The sequence below is a fragment of the Rhamphochromis sp. 'chilingali' genome (genome assembly GCF_963969265.1).
Source record: "Rhamphochromis sp. 'chilingali' genome assembly, chromosome: 19".
In the NCBI taxonomy this organism is placed as follows: Eukaryota; Metazoa; Chordata; class Actinopteri; order Cichliformes; family Cichlidae; genus Rhamphochromis; species Rhamphochromis sp. 'chilingali'.
In genome coordinates, this window is record NC_137946.1 from 10,969,294 (window position 1) to 10,985,188 (window position 15,895).

Genomic DNA, 15,895 nt, shown 5'->3' on the forward strand with positions numbered 1-15,895 from the left:
GTGACAAGTGAAGTATTTTAATGTCTCTGCGTGCTGTATTTACATCACAAAGAAAATAAGAAAACAACTCCACTCCATGAGACATTTAGTAACCTCAAACTTTAATAAGTCATCTTTTATATATTATTGTCATAATCCTGTTGCGCAGCAGGGCATTGTGCCTCATGTCTCTCTACAGTCAGCTTTACATCTTCCACAAAATATATAATTTTTGTACACTTGCTCTTCGATTAATGTTTATCCTCTGATTGATGGGTGACTGCTTTATTGCGTTTGAGACAAACAAGTCTTGTGAGTGTGTAATTATAATCCAAACCACTTTCAAAAGCAATATTGGTAATTGCATATATTTGTAGGACTGTAAACAAACAATCAAGGATTTGTTAATCTTGTGCAGTGAATAACAGGCAAAATAAAAGTGATAGACAATAAAAAAAAAGTTCTCATTATTTTAAGCATCTTATTCATTTTAAGGAGTACAAGTGTCTGAAAACTGGATTAATCATAGCTGCTATGGGTACATTTACTGGCAATAAAGACACCAAGATAGAATTTGACTGGGAATTAGAGTAGATGGGTGGATGGTCATCTGACAATAAAAAAACAAAAACACTATCCCTAAATTTGTGAAATTCACAGAAATTTGTTATTTGTGTTCTTTTTTAAAAATTGAAATCATTCCTTAGATGCCGTCTTGTACAAGTTATTTACACGTGATGTTTGATGTAAAATGTGGTTTAGGTGGGAGTTGTTGTGGCTGCAGCACTCCCTTCTTCGACCTGGTTTTTGAGCAGGAGGAACTTCAGCACAGGGTCGAGATACTCCATGATGGTTTCTTTCACTCCCTTCTCTAGCAAGTACCCTTCTGTCTCGATTTCAGTGTTTTCCTTTCCTGCCACTGCCTCCATGGCGGTCTGCAGGAGGCGCAAACTCACCAGCACAGAGCCCTGCAAAAGTGAGAGCGATTGGGGAGCAAGTTAGACAAGGGTAAGCTCTTTAAAACCCAGTGTTGTATGTCTCACATTTTATAAATTACAAGCTCGCTGTGGCACCACAATCTCTGCCTGAAATCATGGTCGGGCTTACCTGTAAGAGGAAGATTGACAGAACTCCAGCCCCAATTGTGTTCATCAGGCCCATGTAGTAGTTGACCAGAGCCTCTCTGCACCCCCGGAGGTAGATGTTGAGCTCCTCGGTTTGGTAATCATAGTTATAGTGAGCTGAATTGTTGGTAAGCTGATACTGCATGCACGGCCGTGGAGAACTGGGGTTACAGCAACTGAATGGGACTCCGTCTACCAAGTAACGGCCATCCACGTTGCTCTTGATGCGGCTATAGAAACAAATGAGGGATTACTAACACTGTTACCACATGATTGTCTTCTTTAGTCACACTTTTTCAATCCAAACTCTTTCATTTTTTAAGAATATGCACAAATGTGAAACCCACTACCCTCCAGCCCCTTACTCTTTCACTTCCTTAGAGCTGAAATCAAGGTAGCGGTTGCTGATCCACTGGACCTCGAACCAATCCCTGAAGTCATTGTTCCCACAACACTGAAACTCCATCTGCAGACGATCGATGTTCTGCTTCTGGAAGCAGCGGCCTGGTGTGTCTGTATCCTTGTAGAAGCGGATGCCATTCCTCAGGCCAGCCTTTAGAGAAGACTCCAGACTGCCCTTCATTGCGTAGCTCATGATGACAGCTAGCAGCATGAGCACGGTGAAGAAGCAAGAGACGGCAAAGTAGGGCTTCAAGAAGTTCTTCCAGCGAGGGAATCGCCCAGCGTCCAGGGCATCCTGACAGATCTTTGATGCAAAGTAGTTGATGCCCAAGGAGGCGAGACCAACAATCATGAGGGTGTTCGGCACAATATGAATGTCTTGGTTATCCATTACCTGAAAGTGAGTCACACAGCAATGTGTGGAATATTAAACCATTCAAATTCATTTCAATAATTATGCAGAACAAATAAACAAAATTAGTGAAGTATGAAAATCTATGAAAATCGCACTCACCAGCCACTTTGTGAGGTACACCTGTTCAACTACTTGTTAACAAAAATACCTAAGTAGCCAGTCACATGGCAACAACTCAGTTCATTTAGGCATGTAGACATGGTCAAGATGACTTGCTCAAGTTCAAATCGAGCATCAGAAGAAAGGTGAGTTAAGTGACTTGGCTGTTGGTGCCTGGTCTGAGTATTTCAGAAACTGCTGATATACTGGGGGGGGGGGGGTGTTCTACACAACCATGACTGAAGATTGCTTGTAGCCAGTGAGCTTCAGCTCACACTGAAAATGTCTCTGTGATACTAAAGGTTTAAGTAGAAAGGCCTGACTACCTCAATCCGATAGGTAAGGAATGGTAACTGAAAAAAGAACACTCGTTACAAACAGGGTATGCAGAAGAGCATCTCTGAGTGCACAACACATTTAAGCAATGGCCTACAGCAGCAGAAGACCACATCAGGTACCACTCCTGTCAGCTAAGAACAGGAAATTGCGGCTACAATTTGCATGGCCTCTGCAAAATTGAACACCAGAAGACTAGAAAAATGTTGGTCGGGTGAGTCTCGTTTTCTGCCTTGTATCAATGATTTACTTTGTTGTTTTGGGGTTGTAATGATGTGGGGATATTTTCTTGGCACACTTTGGGCCCCTCAGTACCAACTGAGCATGGTTTAAACCCCAAAGCTTACATGCTCCTGACCATGTCCATCCCTTTATATTCACAGTGTACCCATCTTCTGACGGCTGTGGCCTTGTACAGGACAACACTCCATGTCACAAAGCTTAGATAATCCCAAACTGGTTTCTTGAACATGATAATGTTCACTGTCCACAAACAGTCTCCACAGCCACCAAATCTTAATCTGGCACCTTTGGGAGTGATGCAACACCAAAATTCAAGTCATGGATGTGCAGCCAAAAAAATCTGCAATAACTGTGTGATGCTATCATGTCAATATGGACCAAGCTCTCTAAGGAATGTTTCCAGCACCATGTTGAAACTTTGCTATGAATAATTAAGTCAGTTCTTAAAAGCAAAAAGCAGTTGTGTCAGGTGAATGTCTAATAAAATGTCCAGAGAGCTTATGTTCACAGCCATAAACATAATTGCATGTATATGTAAACTTTTTAACCAATTTTTCTCCTCTAATAAGTCAGACTGTTCTTCTCCAATGCCTACTATTTTGAATATATAGACACTAATGCGGAGAGTACAGTCCTGAAATGAAAGTTAACATTTTTGACATCACAACATGCGTTGATGAGGCTTAGAAGGCTTAAAAGGATTCCACCTTTATTTATGAAGAGACGTCAATTTGTAAATGTGCGTAAATATATATAGAAATAAAACATATTGTCAGCATTACTGTCAGATGCTAAATGTCATAATGAAGAACTAGACCAGAATGTATGAGCCACAAGCAGCTGGGGCTTAAAAGTATCGTTCAAGGATACCTGTCGTACATTTAGTAACTCAGAACTCAGTTTGTTATCCACTTCTACCACACAGAACAGACACAAACACCACAACTGCATGAAATTGCAGCCACTTCCCTTTTAAATATGGTAGTGAGGTTCTACTGAATGCTGCACTATTTGTCTTTGGTTTGTCTTTGGTTTACGTATTTGGTAAACCAATGTGATTCCAATGGAACATGTTTGTAGAGCACATTTCCTGAAGCTATATGTCAAGCAAACTAACATCCTCAGAGATTCATTTTGGTAAAATGGAAATTTAAAAAAATAATTTCATTTTGAAAACACAACAAAGTCTTGTGTTCAGTCAAACGTTCTCTGATGATGGGATTAAACCTTTACTGTAATCTACATAATAAGATAATATTTTCTTTGCATTTTTCAATCATTCCAAGCGTGTGTAACAATAAAACTGATCATACAAAGCTATGGTGACAGCTTTAAGTAGCAGTAGGGATTAGGGTAATTAAGACTGACGAAGCCTAATTTATGAAATGATGAGTCAGGATCCAAAGTGGGTCACAGGTGTGTTGATTGCCAATTAGCACGGAGATTTCATTTATACTTTTTCCTTTTGCATTTTCCCTGAAAATCTAGTGTCTACAGTTAAAACCCAACACAGAAGGCATTTGTTGAGTGTACTCAGGAATATTCACACCTGGTATTATAGCGTATAATCAGATTCTTTAGGCAATTAAATATAGCGTCCCTGATATTTGATGCACAACTTGATGTGAGATTAGAAATATTAGCACTTATTAGTGGTTTATTATTTGACATTATTTGTAATAGTTATCATTGCAGACAACAATAATTTTAATGACTTTCTTCCCATTACACACAGTTACAGTAACTATGCATACTCTTAATACTACATTTCATGCAAATAGTAGTTACCCAGTAGTAATTTTCAGGCATCCTACAATGGGTAAATTCAAAAAGTATAAGAAAGTATTCACTCTAGGAGGTCAAATTTTAAGTACCTCTGCCCTCCTGCGGAGCTCCGTCTTGAGGATGCACCCCAGGGTGAAGGTCGTGGCCCCAGCAACCGTGGCACACCATGACAGGATCCACAGTCCCTGGGCTAGCTTCACCCTTTTCTGAAAGGGGAACTTCATCTTCATCACCACCATGGTTGCAGCGGAGGAATCTTACCAGGTCTCACCGGGGGGTAGGGGAAGGAGAGCGACGAGGCCGCGGGGGACGATGCTGTGCTCTGGCTGTGAGAGAGGAGAAGAGATGAGAGGGAGGACTCCAAAGGCTTAAAGATGAAGATGGCAGAACTGAAACACACCTGTATAAACAGTGTGAGGACAGTTCAGACACAAAACAGTAGTTTTGTGAGAAACAAACAACCAAACTAAGAAGTAGAGAGGTTAGCAGAAAGTCCCTGGAAACTTCTGAGTTTTAGAGCTTTACATCACAAGTGGTGCATCTTCAATTAAACTGATGTTGGTGGGTCAAATTTTACCTTATTTTTTCCTAAAAGATTCTGAAAAAAAGTCCAGTTATCTCCAGCAACCACTGTGTACCGTCCAATGTGCCACACAGTGGATTTGGCACACTGGATTTGGTAAACCTGGATGCAGGGGGGCGTCTTACCACTAATACCTACCTATCCTATTAAACTGGTTTGTGGATCCAGGCCATTGTCTGCTCAGCATCTGTCACTCATACAGAGGGACATGGATGACAAGCCAAATTGAAATTGACAGGGAGGTATTATTAATACACAAGTCATTATCTGTGTAATGCAGACACTTGGGACACATCTACTGGAAAAAATTACAAAGTACAAGAAAATTACATGAGATTTAAAAAAATATTTAGACAAATAGGTCTAAATATTTATTTCCATTTTCAATTTGCCATTATGTAGAAGTCTACAGGTTGAGAAACAGTCAAAGTCCTCTATTGGACCCAGAGTCACTGGCTCTCAACTCTGTGTAGTAATATATGAGGGGAAGAGTAGCCAACTCTCATTACTGCCTGACTGATACTCTGAATCCAAGTAGCATGGTCCCAAGGTGGCAAACATTCTCACCTCCTCATCCATACTGGTACCAATTTTCCATTAATATTTCTGGTCAATATGGTCTCTTTCATTTGCTCTGACTTTGCAGAACTCCTCTTATATGTAAGCAAACAAATCTACAATGAATATTTGTCTCCACCTTCTTAATCAGAACATGTATACAGTGAGATGATGATTTATTACAGTTCACAAAAGGCATCTGAAAGTGTATCACTACTGTTGTACTAATTTTGGTATCAATCCAGGATCAAGTAAATACAGGGTAAGTATTGACATTTTTGCTTTCCACAATTATTAGTCAGTGCAACAAAACACACCTTTCAGCTTTTCTTGTATTTTGAAACTGGAATTTTTGGAGACCTGGAATGTAAAGTGCTTTTCTTTAAAATGTGATATAGGCCATAAATAAAATAGATGTGACAGCAATGCTATAAGTTTCAGACGTTTTTCATGTTTAAGGTGTATCTATAGATTTTTTTCGTTTCCAAAAAATAATTTATTTAACTCAATTCAGTGGATTACATCACTTAGATAATAGAAACAAAGTATCCACGCTGTCATGCTAGTATTGAATTTTTACTGTGGGTGGCTGTAGCTCAGGTGGTAGAGCAGGTCATCTACTGATCGGAAGGTTGGTGGTTCGATTCCCGGCTTCCCCTAGTCTGCATGCCAAATATCCTTGGGCAAGATACTAACCTGAAATTGCTCTCCGATGCATTCATTGGAGTGTGAATGTCAGTTGTGCTTGTGTGAATGGGTGAATGCACAAGTTGTGTAAAGCGCTTTGAGTGCTCAGAAGAGTGGAAAAGTGCTATATAAGAACCAGTCCATTTACTTCTTTTTTTTTTTTTTTTTGCTTTGCTCTGCTCTACCAATAACTACCGTACTGGTCCATGAAAAGCGCTATATAAATCCAATCCATTATTATTATTACTACAGCTATAGCCTGTACATGCTTATAGTTATAGTATATTCATAATATACCTTCATACCGTGTACATTGTAACATACCTATAATAGATCTATATTCTGTAATATATCTATATTATTGCTAAAGCACTTTCTGGATGGATGCAAACTGCATTCCGTTGCCTTGTACTTGTGACATGTACAATGACACTAAAGTTGAATTCTATTCTATTCTATTCTATTCACAGCTGAAACTGTGTCTCACTGTTTTGTTTTGGGTTTGTTTTTTTCATTTCAGTTAGATGTGACATGGACAGAGACACAACTGTAAAATCTGTTCATTTGCAAGCTTTTATTTTGGCAGGATATTGTAATATGAGGAAAACAGCAAACATAACATAATTTTCACATTTTAAAAGCTATAGCAATACCGTATTTATAAGTATATATATATATTATCAGTAGCATGTAAGGCAAGCCTATCATAATTAAATTGTACTATAAACTGAAAGGAAATCAGGTTCAATATAATCTTTTTAACTGTTTTAAATTGTGCTTGATGTTGTTTATAACATTCAAGAGTATCTAACAGTAGCTAGCTATGTAAATAAGTATAACTTATATGATGACTTTTTAAAATTCTGCAATGATGAAAAAAGAAAAGGAACTGCAGTAATCAGCCACAACATTAAAACCACCTGCCTAACATTGTGTATGTCCTCCTTTAGCCACAAAACCACATTTGACCTGTCAGAGTATGAACTGTGGCTATTTTGTTGTTTCAGCAGTGGAACCTTTGGCTCATGTGGGCTCTGTGGTGGAGCCTTGGAGGCCCACCTGTCAGTGGTTTTGGCTGACCATTCTATTTGTATCTATGCAACAAAAATACACATTTACATTTTACAATGAATTAATCAGTTTATCTAAGCTGTACAGGATTTTCCAAGTAGTGGAAAATATATAGTATATAGTATAGTATAATATAGTATTCATCAACCAACAATCACTTTCAGCAAATGCCAGCTATAATAATTTAAAGCTAGAAACTCATCGCTTTTATTGAATACACCAATTGGACAGTAGGAAAGTTTATCAAAGTAAATCCATAAAATCTACTTTTCAAATTCAGAAATTAAATTACATCAAACATCAAATTAATGTGGCTGAATCCATAAACCACTAAAACGAGCTTATTCATTAAACTTGCTACTACAGCTACATTAAATTAGGATTTTAGTGCAGTCATGTTACTGTCACAGCTTTGTTCGCTCTCCTTTCAGCACCTCATCTGGAATCCCTCCTATCCAGCCATGTACTTCAGCCCTGTCCTGCTCTCTTCCCTCTGTAGTGTAAGAATCACATATGAAGTGGTTTAGCATCCGCTCGGCTGACTGCAGGCTGGCCAAGCTGCTTTCTGCCTTTGACATACTGCTATCTATTGGCCTCCCAATAACCCTGTGGTTGCTTGTGTTCCAATGATGAATGATCTCATTATCTAAATCCTCAGTAGCTTCATTCCCTCGATGGCGGAGGTCCATCATGGCCTCTGTGCCTCTCAGCTCTTTTTGCATGTGATGGCATGCCAGAGGAATTTCCTCCAGGCTTGCTGACCGGATAAGAATGGCAGATCCATGATTTGGACTAGAGGACCTGTAACTTCCCTCACCTGTAATGTCATCAGAAAGATTCTTAATGCCAGAAGGGCGAGAACTAGTTTGTGGTGCAGGTAAATTGTCACTGTGGGAGGTGAACTGAAGATGAGGTATTTGCGGTGGGCGTGGAGAGTGTCGTCTGGGAATTTCCTCACTTCCTGACTCGCTGTCTCTGTCCAGGTCTGCTTCCCGGTGTCTCCAGGTCTGACCCCTGTTTGATCCTGTCAGTATAAGCCGTGGGGTCTCTTCTCCCACTTCAGACCAGTCAGATTCCTCCTCCTCTGGGACTGACCCTAGAGGTTGCTCCTGCCCAGCAGCTTTAACCTTTCCATAATTATCGTTGTCCATAAACTGAACTGGAGGGGGAGCGATTGGGAGAACCACCTGATTAATGGTATCATCTGACTGAAAATGATGGTTGTTTTTGTGTATTGCAGAAGTCACCTGAAATGAGAAGAGAAACTGATCAGTTCAATGGAATTTGGAAATAATAAATACAAAATATGATTGAAAGGAAAACAAAGGTTTTGTATGAACAAAATTATACTAATGCCGAGTACTACGCTGTCCTCTAAACTATTTAAGACATAGGAAAAACATATTTATACTTCATACTGTATGAAAAGACTAATATAACCTGCATGTCATGTGGACTCTGAAACCTCAAATTTGACATTTTGGTCAATATCATCTTCACAGACATCAGAAATCACAAGGGATGAATGGATCCGACTGAGAAACCAACGACACTCCACATACATATGCATTTTGTCAATCACAAGCTAGAAACACAATAAATCATGTGGTTTGTCATCTATTTAACAAACTTACAACTAGAATATCAAATTATTATTGGGGTATTGAATTCAGTGGGAATTTAGGTATTTTTCCATAAACGGTAAATGGACTGATTCTTATATCTAGCGCTTTTCTACTCTGTCCGAGCACTCAAAGCTCTTTATACAGCTAATCCATTCACCCAATCACACCCATTCACCCAAGCACTTCTAAGCTTAAGCGCTAAGTATCTAACACTCGGATGGATATATCGGAGAGCAACATGGGGTTAGTATCTTGCCCAAGGATATTTGGCATGCAGAATGGAGCAGCCTGGAATCAAACCACCAACCTTCTGGTTAGTGGCTGAGACGCTCTGCCACCTGAGCAATAAGCCATTCCTGATATCAAGAGTGCTGCGGGCCTGCTTAAAAACCAAGAATTCCAGGGCTACCGAATCATAAATCTCACTCTAATCAAAATACAAGAAAGAGTGATGCATTTGAAAACTGTATTCAAAAAACATAAACTACACAGGCTGTTGGTTATAAATTGCTAATCCTACTCAGACACAAGTGTTTAGGCCAGTGTGTGACCCACTTGCCTCTGGGACACAAACTTCAATACCAGAGTGGTACATTTAGGTGAGAGTAATTATTAATATCACAAACTAACCCCCACCCCCTTGTTACCAGTTTAAAGTTATTTTTTATATAATGAAATACATTTATATAAATATCTAACTGTATGTGACTAGAAAGTAATTTCAAAATGAATTTATTTTATTACTGCAGCTCACTTGCAGCACCTAGAGATATTTTCCACACTGATCTAAACAATCAGATTTTTTTTTCTGCAACCTTAGCAGCCGCTACTTTGATATTTGCAAGGAATGCCAGAATTAAATGTTACTAATATTTTCCAGACCTAGAAATGAAAGAATGCCAAAGAGCTTACACTGAACACTTCGCCAGAGTTGCCAAATTTCACATTACCAAGCTGCTGTGTCAGCTCTGAAATACGACAGTTCAATCTTTGTCGTTCTTCTTCCATATTTTGAGTCTGAAACAGAAGGAAAATGGGGGAACAAGATGTAATAGCTCACATATATGTTTATAGTAATGGATGTCTTACATCAGATGTACAGCCATGCTTGCTTTCTCACCACTGAGTGAAGCTTTTGCTCCAGAACATTATTAGTCTGCTGTGTGGACGAGCAGTTATCATGTAGTCTGAAATAAGGCAGAGACAGACTTACTCAGCAAACATTATAACAGTTATCACTATTTGCAGTTAGTCTCTGGAAAAGGCATTCTTCACCTCTTAAACCTCTCTGTGAGGTTGCTGAGCTCTGTGCGTGTCCTCTGAAGTTCCGCCTCCAACAGCTTTTGGCTACTCATGAATTCCTCTCCCAAACACTCCATCCTCACAGCTGTCTTCAGCAAACTGTGGTGCAGACCTTCATTTTGTTCCTGTATTATCCTAAAATACAGACAGACAAAAGCAAGAGTTGTCAAGCTTTGATCCATTTATTTTTAAATCGTTGTTTTTCTTTTTAAATGAACAGTTCCATATTTTCTATGTTACACATCCAAATACCCAAACACCCAAATGAATAACATTGCACTTACATGATTCTACCCAGCTCCTCTTTCTTCTCCTGCGTTGAAGTAATAAATACATGAATTATTTTTTTTTTAAAAAGCATTCAACGGGTACTCTGTTAGGCCTAAAGTGAAAAATGAAATGAAATGAAAGATGAACACATAATATTAGTCTAGGATGTCAAATTGATTGCTATTAGTTTGTATTTAGTAGCTAATCTATTGTTCTGTAACTAATCTATTGTTCTTTAACACGTGAACGTCATTTGCAGATCTATTGTCTGCCATGACGTGTAAGCTGTTGCCCAAATCAATATGAACGGAAATTAGATGAACATCATTACATAACCAGATAATAAAAAACATAAAACACAGGCAGCCATGTGATCCTGGTAGTTACTTGTGTGTATGCACATCATAATAGAAAACATTTTCAGTGAGTATAATAATGCCATACTTGTTGTAATGATGGGCCAATGAAACTTGTTCGTTCCTCTTCGTGGCTGCTGGGGTTGCTTGTTGTTGTCATGGAAGACTCTGGTTTAATGGAAAGAGGCTCCGTCTTCCTGTGTGCCAGTGGACTGCCAGCAGAATGCCCCTTCAAATGAGTGTGGTGGTCATCGTGGTCAAAATCATTGTTTCTTGAGTGGTGCTGGTTGGGATGCGATTCATGGTGGTGATGACCTGATCTGTAGTGGTCTCCATGTTGTACGCAATGGCCTGGATTGTGCTGGTCTCCATGATGCTGATGTTGATGAGATTCCCTATGTTGATCTTCATGGTGATGATGGCCTGAACTATCAACATCATCATGATGATGATCTAGACTGTGGTGGTCATGTTGATGGTGAATGTTCAAAATATGATGGTCACGGTGACGATAGTGATGCTCTGGACTGTGATGGTCTCCATGATGACGATGATGGTCTGAAAAGTGGTGGTCTCTATGATGATGGTGATGATGATCTTGACTGTGGCGGTCTCCATGATGATGATGGGGATGCCCCAGATTGCGGTGGTCTCCATGATGCTGATGCACTGGGGTGTGGTGGTCCCCATGATGAAGTTGGTGTTCTGGGCTATTGTGGTCCCCATGGTGATGGTGATGGTTTGGTCTGTGGTGGCCCCCATGCTGATGGTGATGGTCTTGGCTATGGTGATCTCCGTGATGATGGTGATGGTCTGGCTTGTGATGGTCCCCATGATGATGGTGATGGTCTGGACTATGGTGGTCTTTGTGATGATGGTGATGGTCTGGACTATGGTTGTCTCCATGGTGATGGTGGTGACCTTGGCTATGGTCTTCTTGGTGATGATGGTGATGGTCTGGACTATGGTTGTCTCTGTGATGATGTGGATGGTCTGGACTATGGTGGTCTCTGTGATGATGGTGATGGTCTGGACTATGGTTGTCTTTGTGATAATGGTGATGGTCTGGACTATGGTTGTCTCCATGGTGATGGTGATGGTCTGGACTATGGTCTTCTTGGTGATGATGGTGATGGTCTGGACTATGGTGGTCTCTGTGATGATGTGGGTGGTCTGGACTATGGTGGTCTCTGTGATGATGGTGATGGTCTGGACTATGGTGGTCTTTGTGATGATGGTGATGGTCTGGACTATCATGGTCTCCTTGGTGATGGCCTTGGCTATTGTGGTCTACATGATGATGGTGATGGTGATGAACATGACCGTATTGCTTGCCATGGTGGTGATGGTGTGCATTACTATGATGATGGGATGGGCTATAGGGTTCTCTATGTCGATGTTGCCCACGGTAATGGTGATGTGATGCAGAGTGGTGATCTTTGTTGTGGTAGGTATGGCTATGTGAATCTCCATGGGGATAAACAGGACTGTGGTCCTTTCTGTGATGATGGTGAGGACTTGGGCTATTTCCATGGTAATGATGATGGTGATGGTGACTAGAAGTCTCATGGTCTCCTTTGTGGTGGTTATGGTAGTGCTTAAAAGAATGGGAGTGACGCTCAGGAGATTGAGACCATGAGTGACGTCTTCTAAAACAGCTGAATTCTGTGCAGCTTTTTGGCCTATGATGCATGTGATGGGGTGACTCTTCAAAATAGCGACTTTCACCGTGGAAAGATTTAGACTGAGACAACTGCGAAGAGTGTGAATATTTGCTGGAGCTAATTGAGTCCGCACTGGTGGGCCGGCTTCTTTGCTGTCTAGGTTTGTCAGTCCTGCTGTCCGCCTTCCTGGATCTAAGAGAGGCCTGCCCTGGACTGCAGGGTCGTTGCGCATCTGTCACGCCAAGAGTGGTTAGCCTCATTGGGCTGAGCACCTGCCGAGTAATCTCATTAAGAAAAGCAGAGAACTTCATTTTTTCTTTCATTAAATTCTTCCTGGCTTCATTTTTCCTCTTCTCCGATTCATTTTCATCCTCATTTCCATGTCCTTTGTCTTTGGGTGTGGTGAGAGCCTCCATTGATTTGGCCTTGCGGAAACTTCCATCATTTTCAAAGCTTCTTGCAATTTTCTTAGGGCTTTTTGAGGTTCCCTTTTTGGGGCCACAACGAGAGGACTTGCTTTTCTCTTGTTTCTGTTTGCTGGGCAGCTCATTTAGATTAGCTGGTTTATTTATCAAAGGAGCCATATCATCTCCTTCATCAAAGTACTTGTGTTTTCCAGAGATATCGGTCCAGGATTGTGAATGCTGTGGCTTCCTGAAAGGATTGCTATCTGAAGTGTCACTTCTGCTGCTGTTCTCAGAAGACAGACTAGAAGAAGAGGAAGATGTTGTAGAAGAGGAAGAGAAAGAGGAAGGGGAGGAGGAAGAAGAAGAGGAGGACAAAGAGGAAGATGAGGATGTCGATGAAGATGAAGAGGATGAAGAGGATGAAGAAGAATGGCTTGAGGAACTTGAGGAAGTTTGTGAAAGAGAAACATGACGATGGTTTTGCTTGTGGTGGTAATGGTGAGATTCGGACTGATGTTGACGGTTGGTATGATGATCACTCAAAATGCTCTCCTCTGCTGTAGAATGAGTGCTATTTCAAAAAGAAAACATGGGTGTTAAAGGGCACAGTGTCTACAGTAAATTAATTCTGATACTTGGTTAGCCTAACTACCAACCAACCCCAGAGATTCATTCCCCCAAGACAATTTTAAGAAGAAACAAAAATTCTATTCTGATAGCATATGACGTGATTGGTGAAAAGGTTACTTCTCATCACTGATAATGGAAAAGACCTCACATGATTAATGTGAGGTCTAATTAATGTGTGATTAATTTTGTAAAAATAAAAACAAAATCTATATGAAATGCTTAAATAATTACTGTTAACATACAGTTAGAAAAAGGATGGACTTACTCATGACTATCGTTGCCATCTGACCTTTGTTTATTATTGTGACGCTGATGGCCTTGATTTTGATGGTGGTGCTTCACATGTGGACCTTTGGAGCCGGCTGGTCTTCTGTGCTTGTGCTCTTTTTCTTGATGATCACACATTTCTGCCTTGTGACTTATGATCTCCCTGGTGTTCTGATGAGGATGTACAGGTCTGAATTTTTTTCCATCAGCTGGCAATGCAATCAGGAGTCCTCAGAAACTTGCACAAACTCTGTTCCTGGGAAAATATTTGCTTTATTTACAACTTTACAATATAAATCCCTCTGCTTTGATCACATTATTACCTCTGCTAATATAAATGTGAAAGGTTTTTCAATGAATTGTGATAAAACATTGTAGGGGTGTAGAGTAGGATATGTCAGCAGTCCATTAAAATTTGGCTTACATCCACCAATTCTTCAAGGTCAATGTAATGATTTATTAGTCAAGAACTGACTAAAAACCTTATAACTTAGAAACAAAATTGTGGTGTTTATTGTACCATAGAAAGATTTAAAATATTATGTCACATTTAACCTCTAACCTTTGCTTCAATGTGATAATAATGATCTATTTAAACTATATTTCTTATTGTCATTGTTTGTACTGATAAGGTATTGGTATGTAGTGAATGATATATGAGGATTCTAAATATCACATTACTTTGGACCTCTGACTTCTTCAAGGCCAAATAAGGTAAAACTTTGATAAAACTTTCTCTTAGACTATGCTTAAAATTCTGTTGCCTTTGTTTGCGTTGGCAGAATAAAGGAAATGAAACTGGTATATGATGGGGATTCTTACATTACAGTTTGTATCCAAATGTCATGTCACATTTGACCTCCGACCTCACGTTTACATTTCACATCTGCCTGTCTTTGAAGTTGACCCCAAGAGAGTGAGCTGCCTTAGTGGAGGTTTGTGCTTTCAGTCTTGCTTATTTTTCTATCATATTCAAAGTGTGCATAATAACAGGAACACAGCAATACTTCATATTTGCATCTATAAAATCTGAGAATGCCTGTTATAATATACATTCAGTGATTACAAATTCATAGATCTATTCTAGATTACTGCAATCTAGATCCAGAATGAAAACAAATAACATAAACTTACTTAAACTTAATTTAAACTTAAAATTACAGCATTGACATCAGTGTCATTTCTCACATGTAATAAAAACCAACAGGTTTCGAGAGGATGAAAAACTGTTTCAGCTGCTTTTTTGTGACTAACTAAGCTGCCATAGAGACAAGAGCTGTACTCACAGTCTTCCACGGGCCCTGACGTTCACAGAAGCTTCCCTTGTGTGATGAGCCTTCTAATTGAACTGGGAGGCACATGTGAAGCACACACACTCCCATTTCAATTTATACTCCTGCACCGTCCAATGACAGAAAGGAAAGCTGCCACGAGCAGCTACTTTGAACTCTATTAAACTCTATTGAATACTCTGTATGACACCTTTTGAATTTAAAAATAACCAGCTGAATGAGGAATGTATTGGTCTGTGCATGTACAGTATAACTCCAAAATCAATACAAGCCACATGTACACATTTCTGCAGTGTACATAAAAAAAAAAGCCTGAAACATAAATTTTCACTGCAGTTTTCATTCACTTTCATTTTTTTTTAAATATTTCTGGATTTTTGTACAAGTTTTGTTCTGCTGAAGCTGCAAGACATCGAAGCAGCGCTGCATTATTTGAACTTTGTCTTCCTGTCTCAATATATCACCAAAGAAGTCTCAAAAATCACAAGAATCTATCTTTATTTTGGAAATGGCCTGAAGACACAGCGATAGAATGAAGCCTTAATGTCACTGATGTGAGCTGCTATGCCAGCCAAAAAAACACAATGGCTTCCAGCATTCATTGCTCAGTGTGCACAGCGGCACGTACAGCTGGGCTCATCAAAAATAGGAACAGCAAAGGGAACAAAATGTGAGGTAAACTGTTTTTGAAGCGAGTCTGTATGACTGCAAGGCATGGTGGTGGGTGGGTATCAGATGTTATCTTCTTGTATCATACATTTCACAAAATGCTCTTTTTTGTCTGTTAATGTGTTAGAGAT

At 39.8% G+C, this 15,895-nt stretch overlaps 2 protein-coding genes across 2 annotated transcripts; both read right to left on the minus strand.

Annotated features, from left to right (window-relative positions):
• Positions 1-737: 737 nt before the first annotated feature.
• rom1a (retinal outer segment membrane protein 1a) lies at positions 738-7,780 on the minus strand (the record flags this gene model as incomplete). Its single annotated transcript, XM_080867018.1, has 5 exons — positions 7,717-7,780; positions 4,473-4,709; positions 1,469-1,899; positions 1,087-1,333; positions 738-947 (listed from the first exon to the last, which is right to left on the minus strand). Exons 2-5 carry the CDS (start codon positions 4,620-4,622, stop codon positions 738-740), a joined length of 1,038 nt encoding a protein of 345 aa, XP_080723144.1. The 5' UTR covers positions 4,623-4,709; positions 7,717-7,780.
• On the minus strand, positions 7,687-13,941 carry LOC308387121 (uncharacterized protein; the record flags this gene model as incomplete). Its single annotated transcript, XM_080867019.1, has 11 exons — positions 7,687-8,529; positions 9,820-9,924; positions 10,028-10,094; positions 10,183-10,344; positions 10,494-10,522; positions 10,924-11,652; positions 11,757-12,115; positions 12,243-12,432; positions 12,739-12,987; positions 13,264-13,477; positions 13,802-13,941. The coding sequence occupies 11 exons, from the start codon at positions 13,939-13,941 to the stop codon at positions 7,687-7,689; spliced, it is 3,087 nt and encodes a 1,028-aa protein (XP_080723145.1).
• Between the last annotated feature and the right edge of the window lie 1,954 nt (positions 13,942-15,895).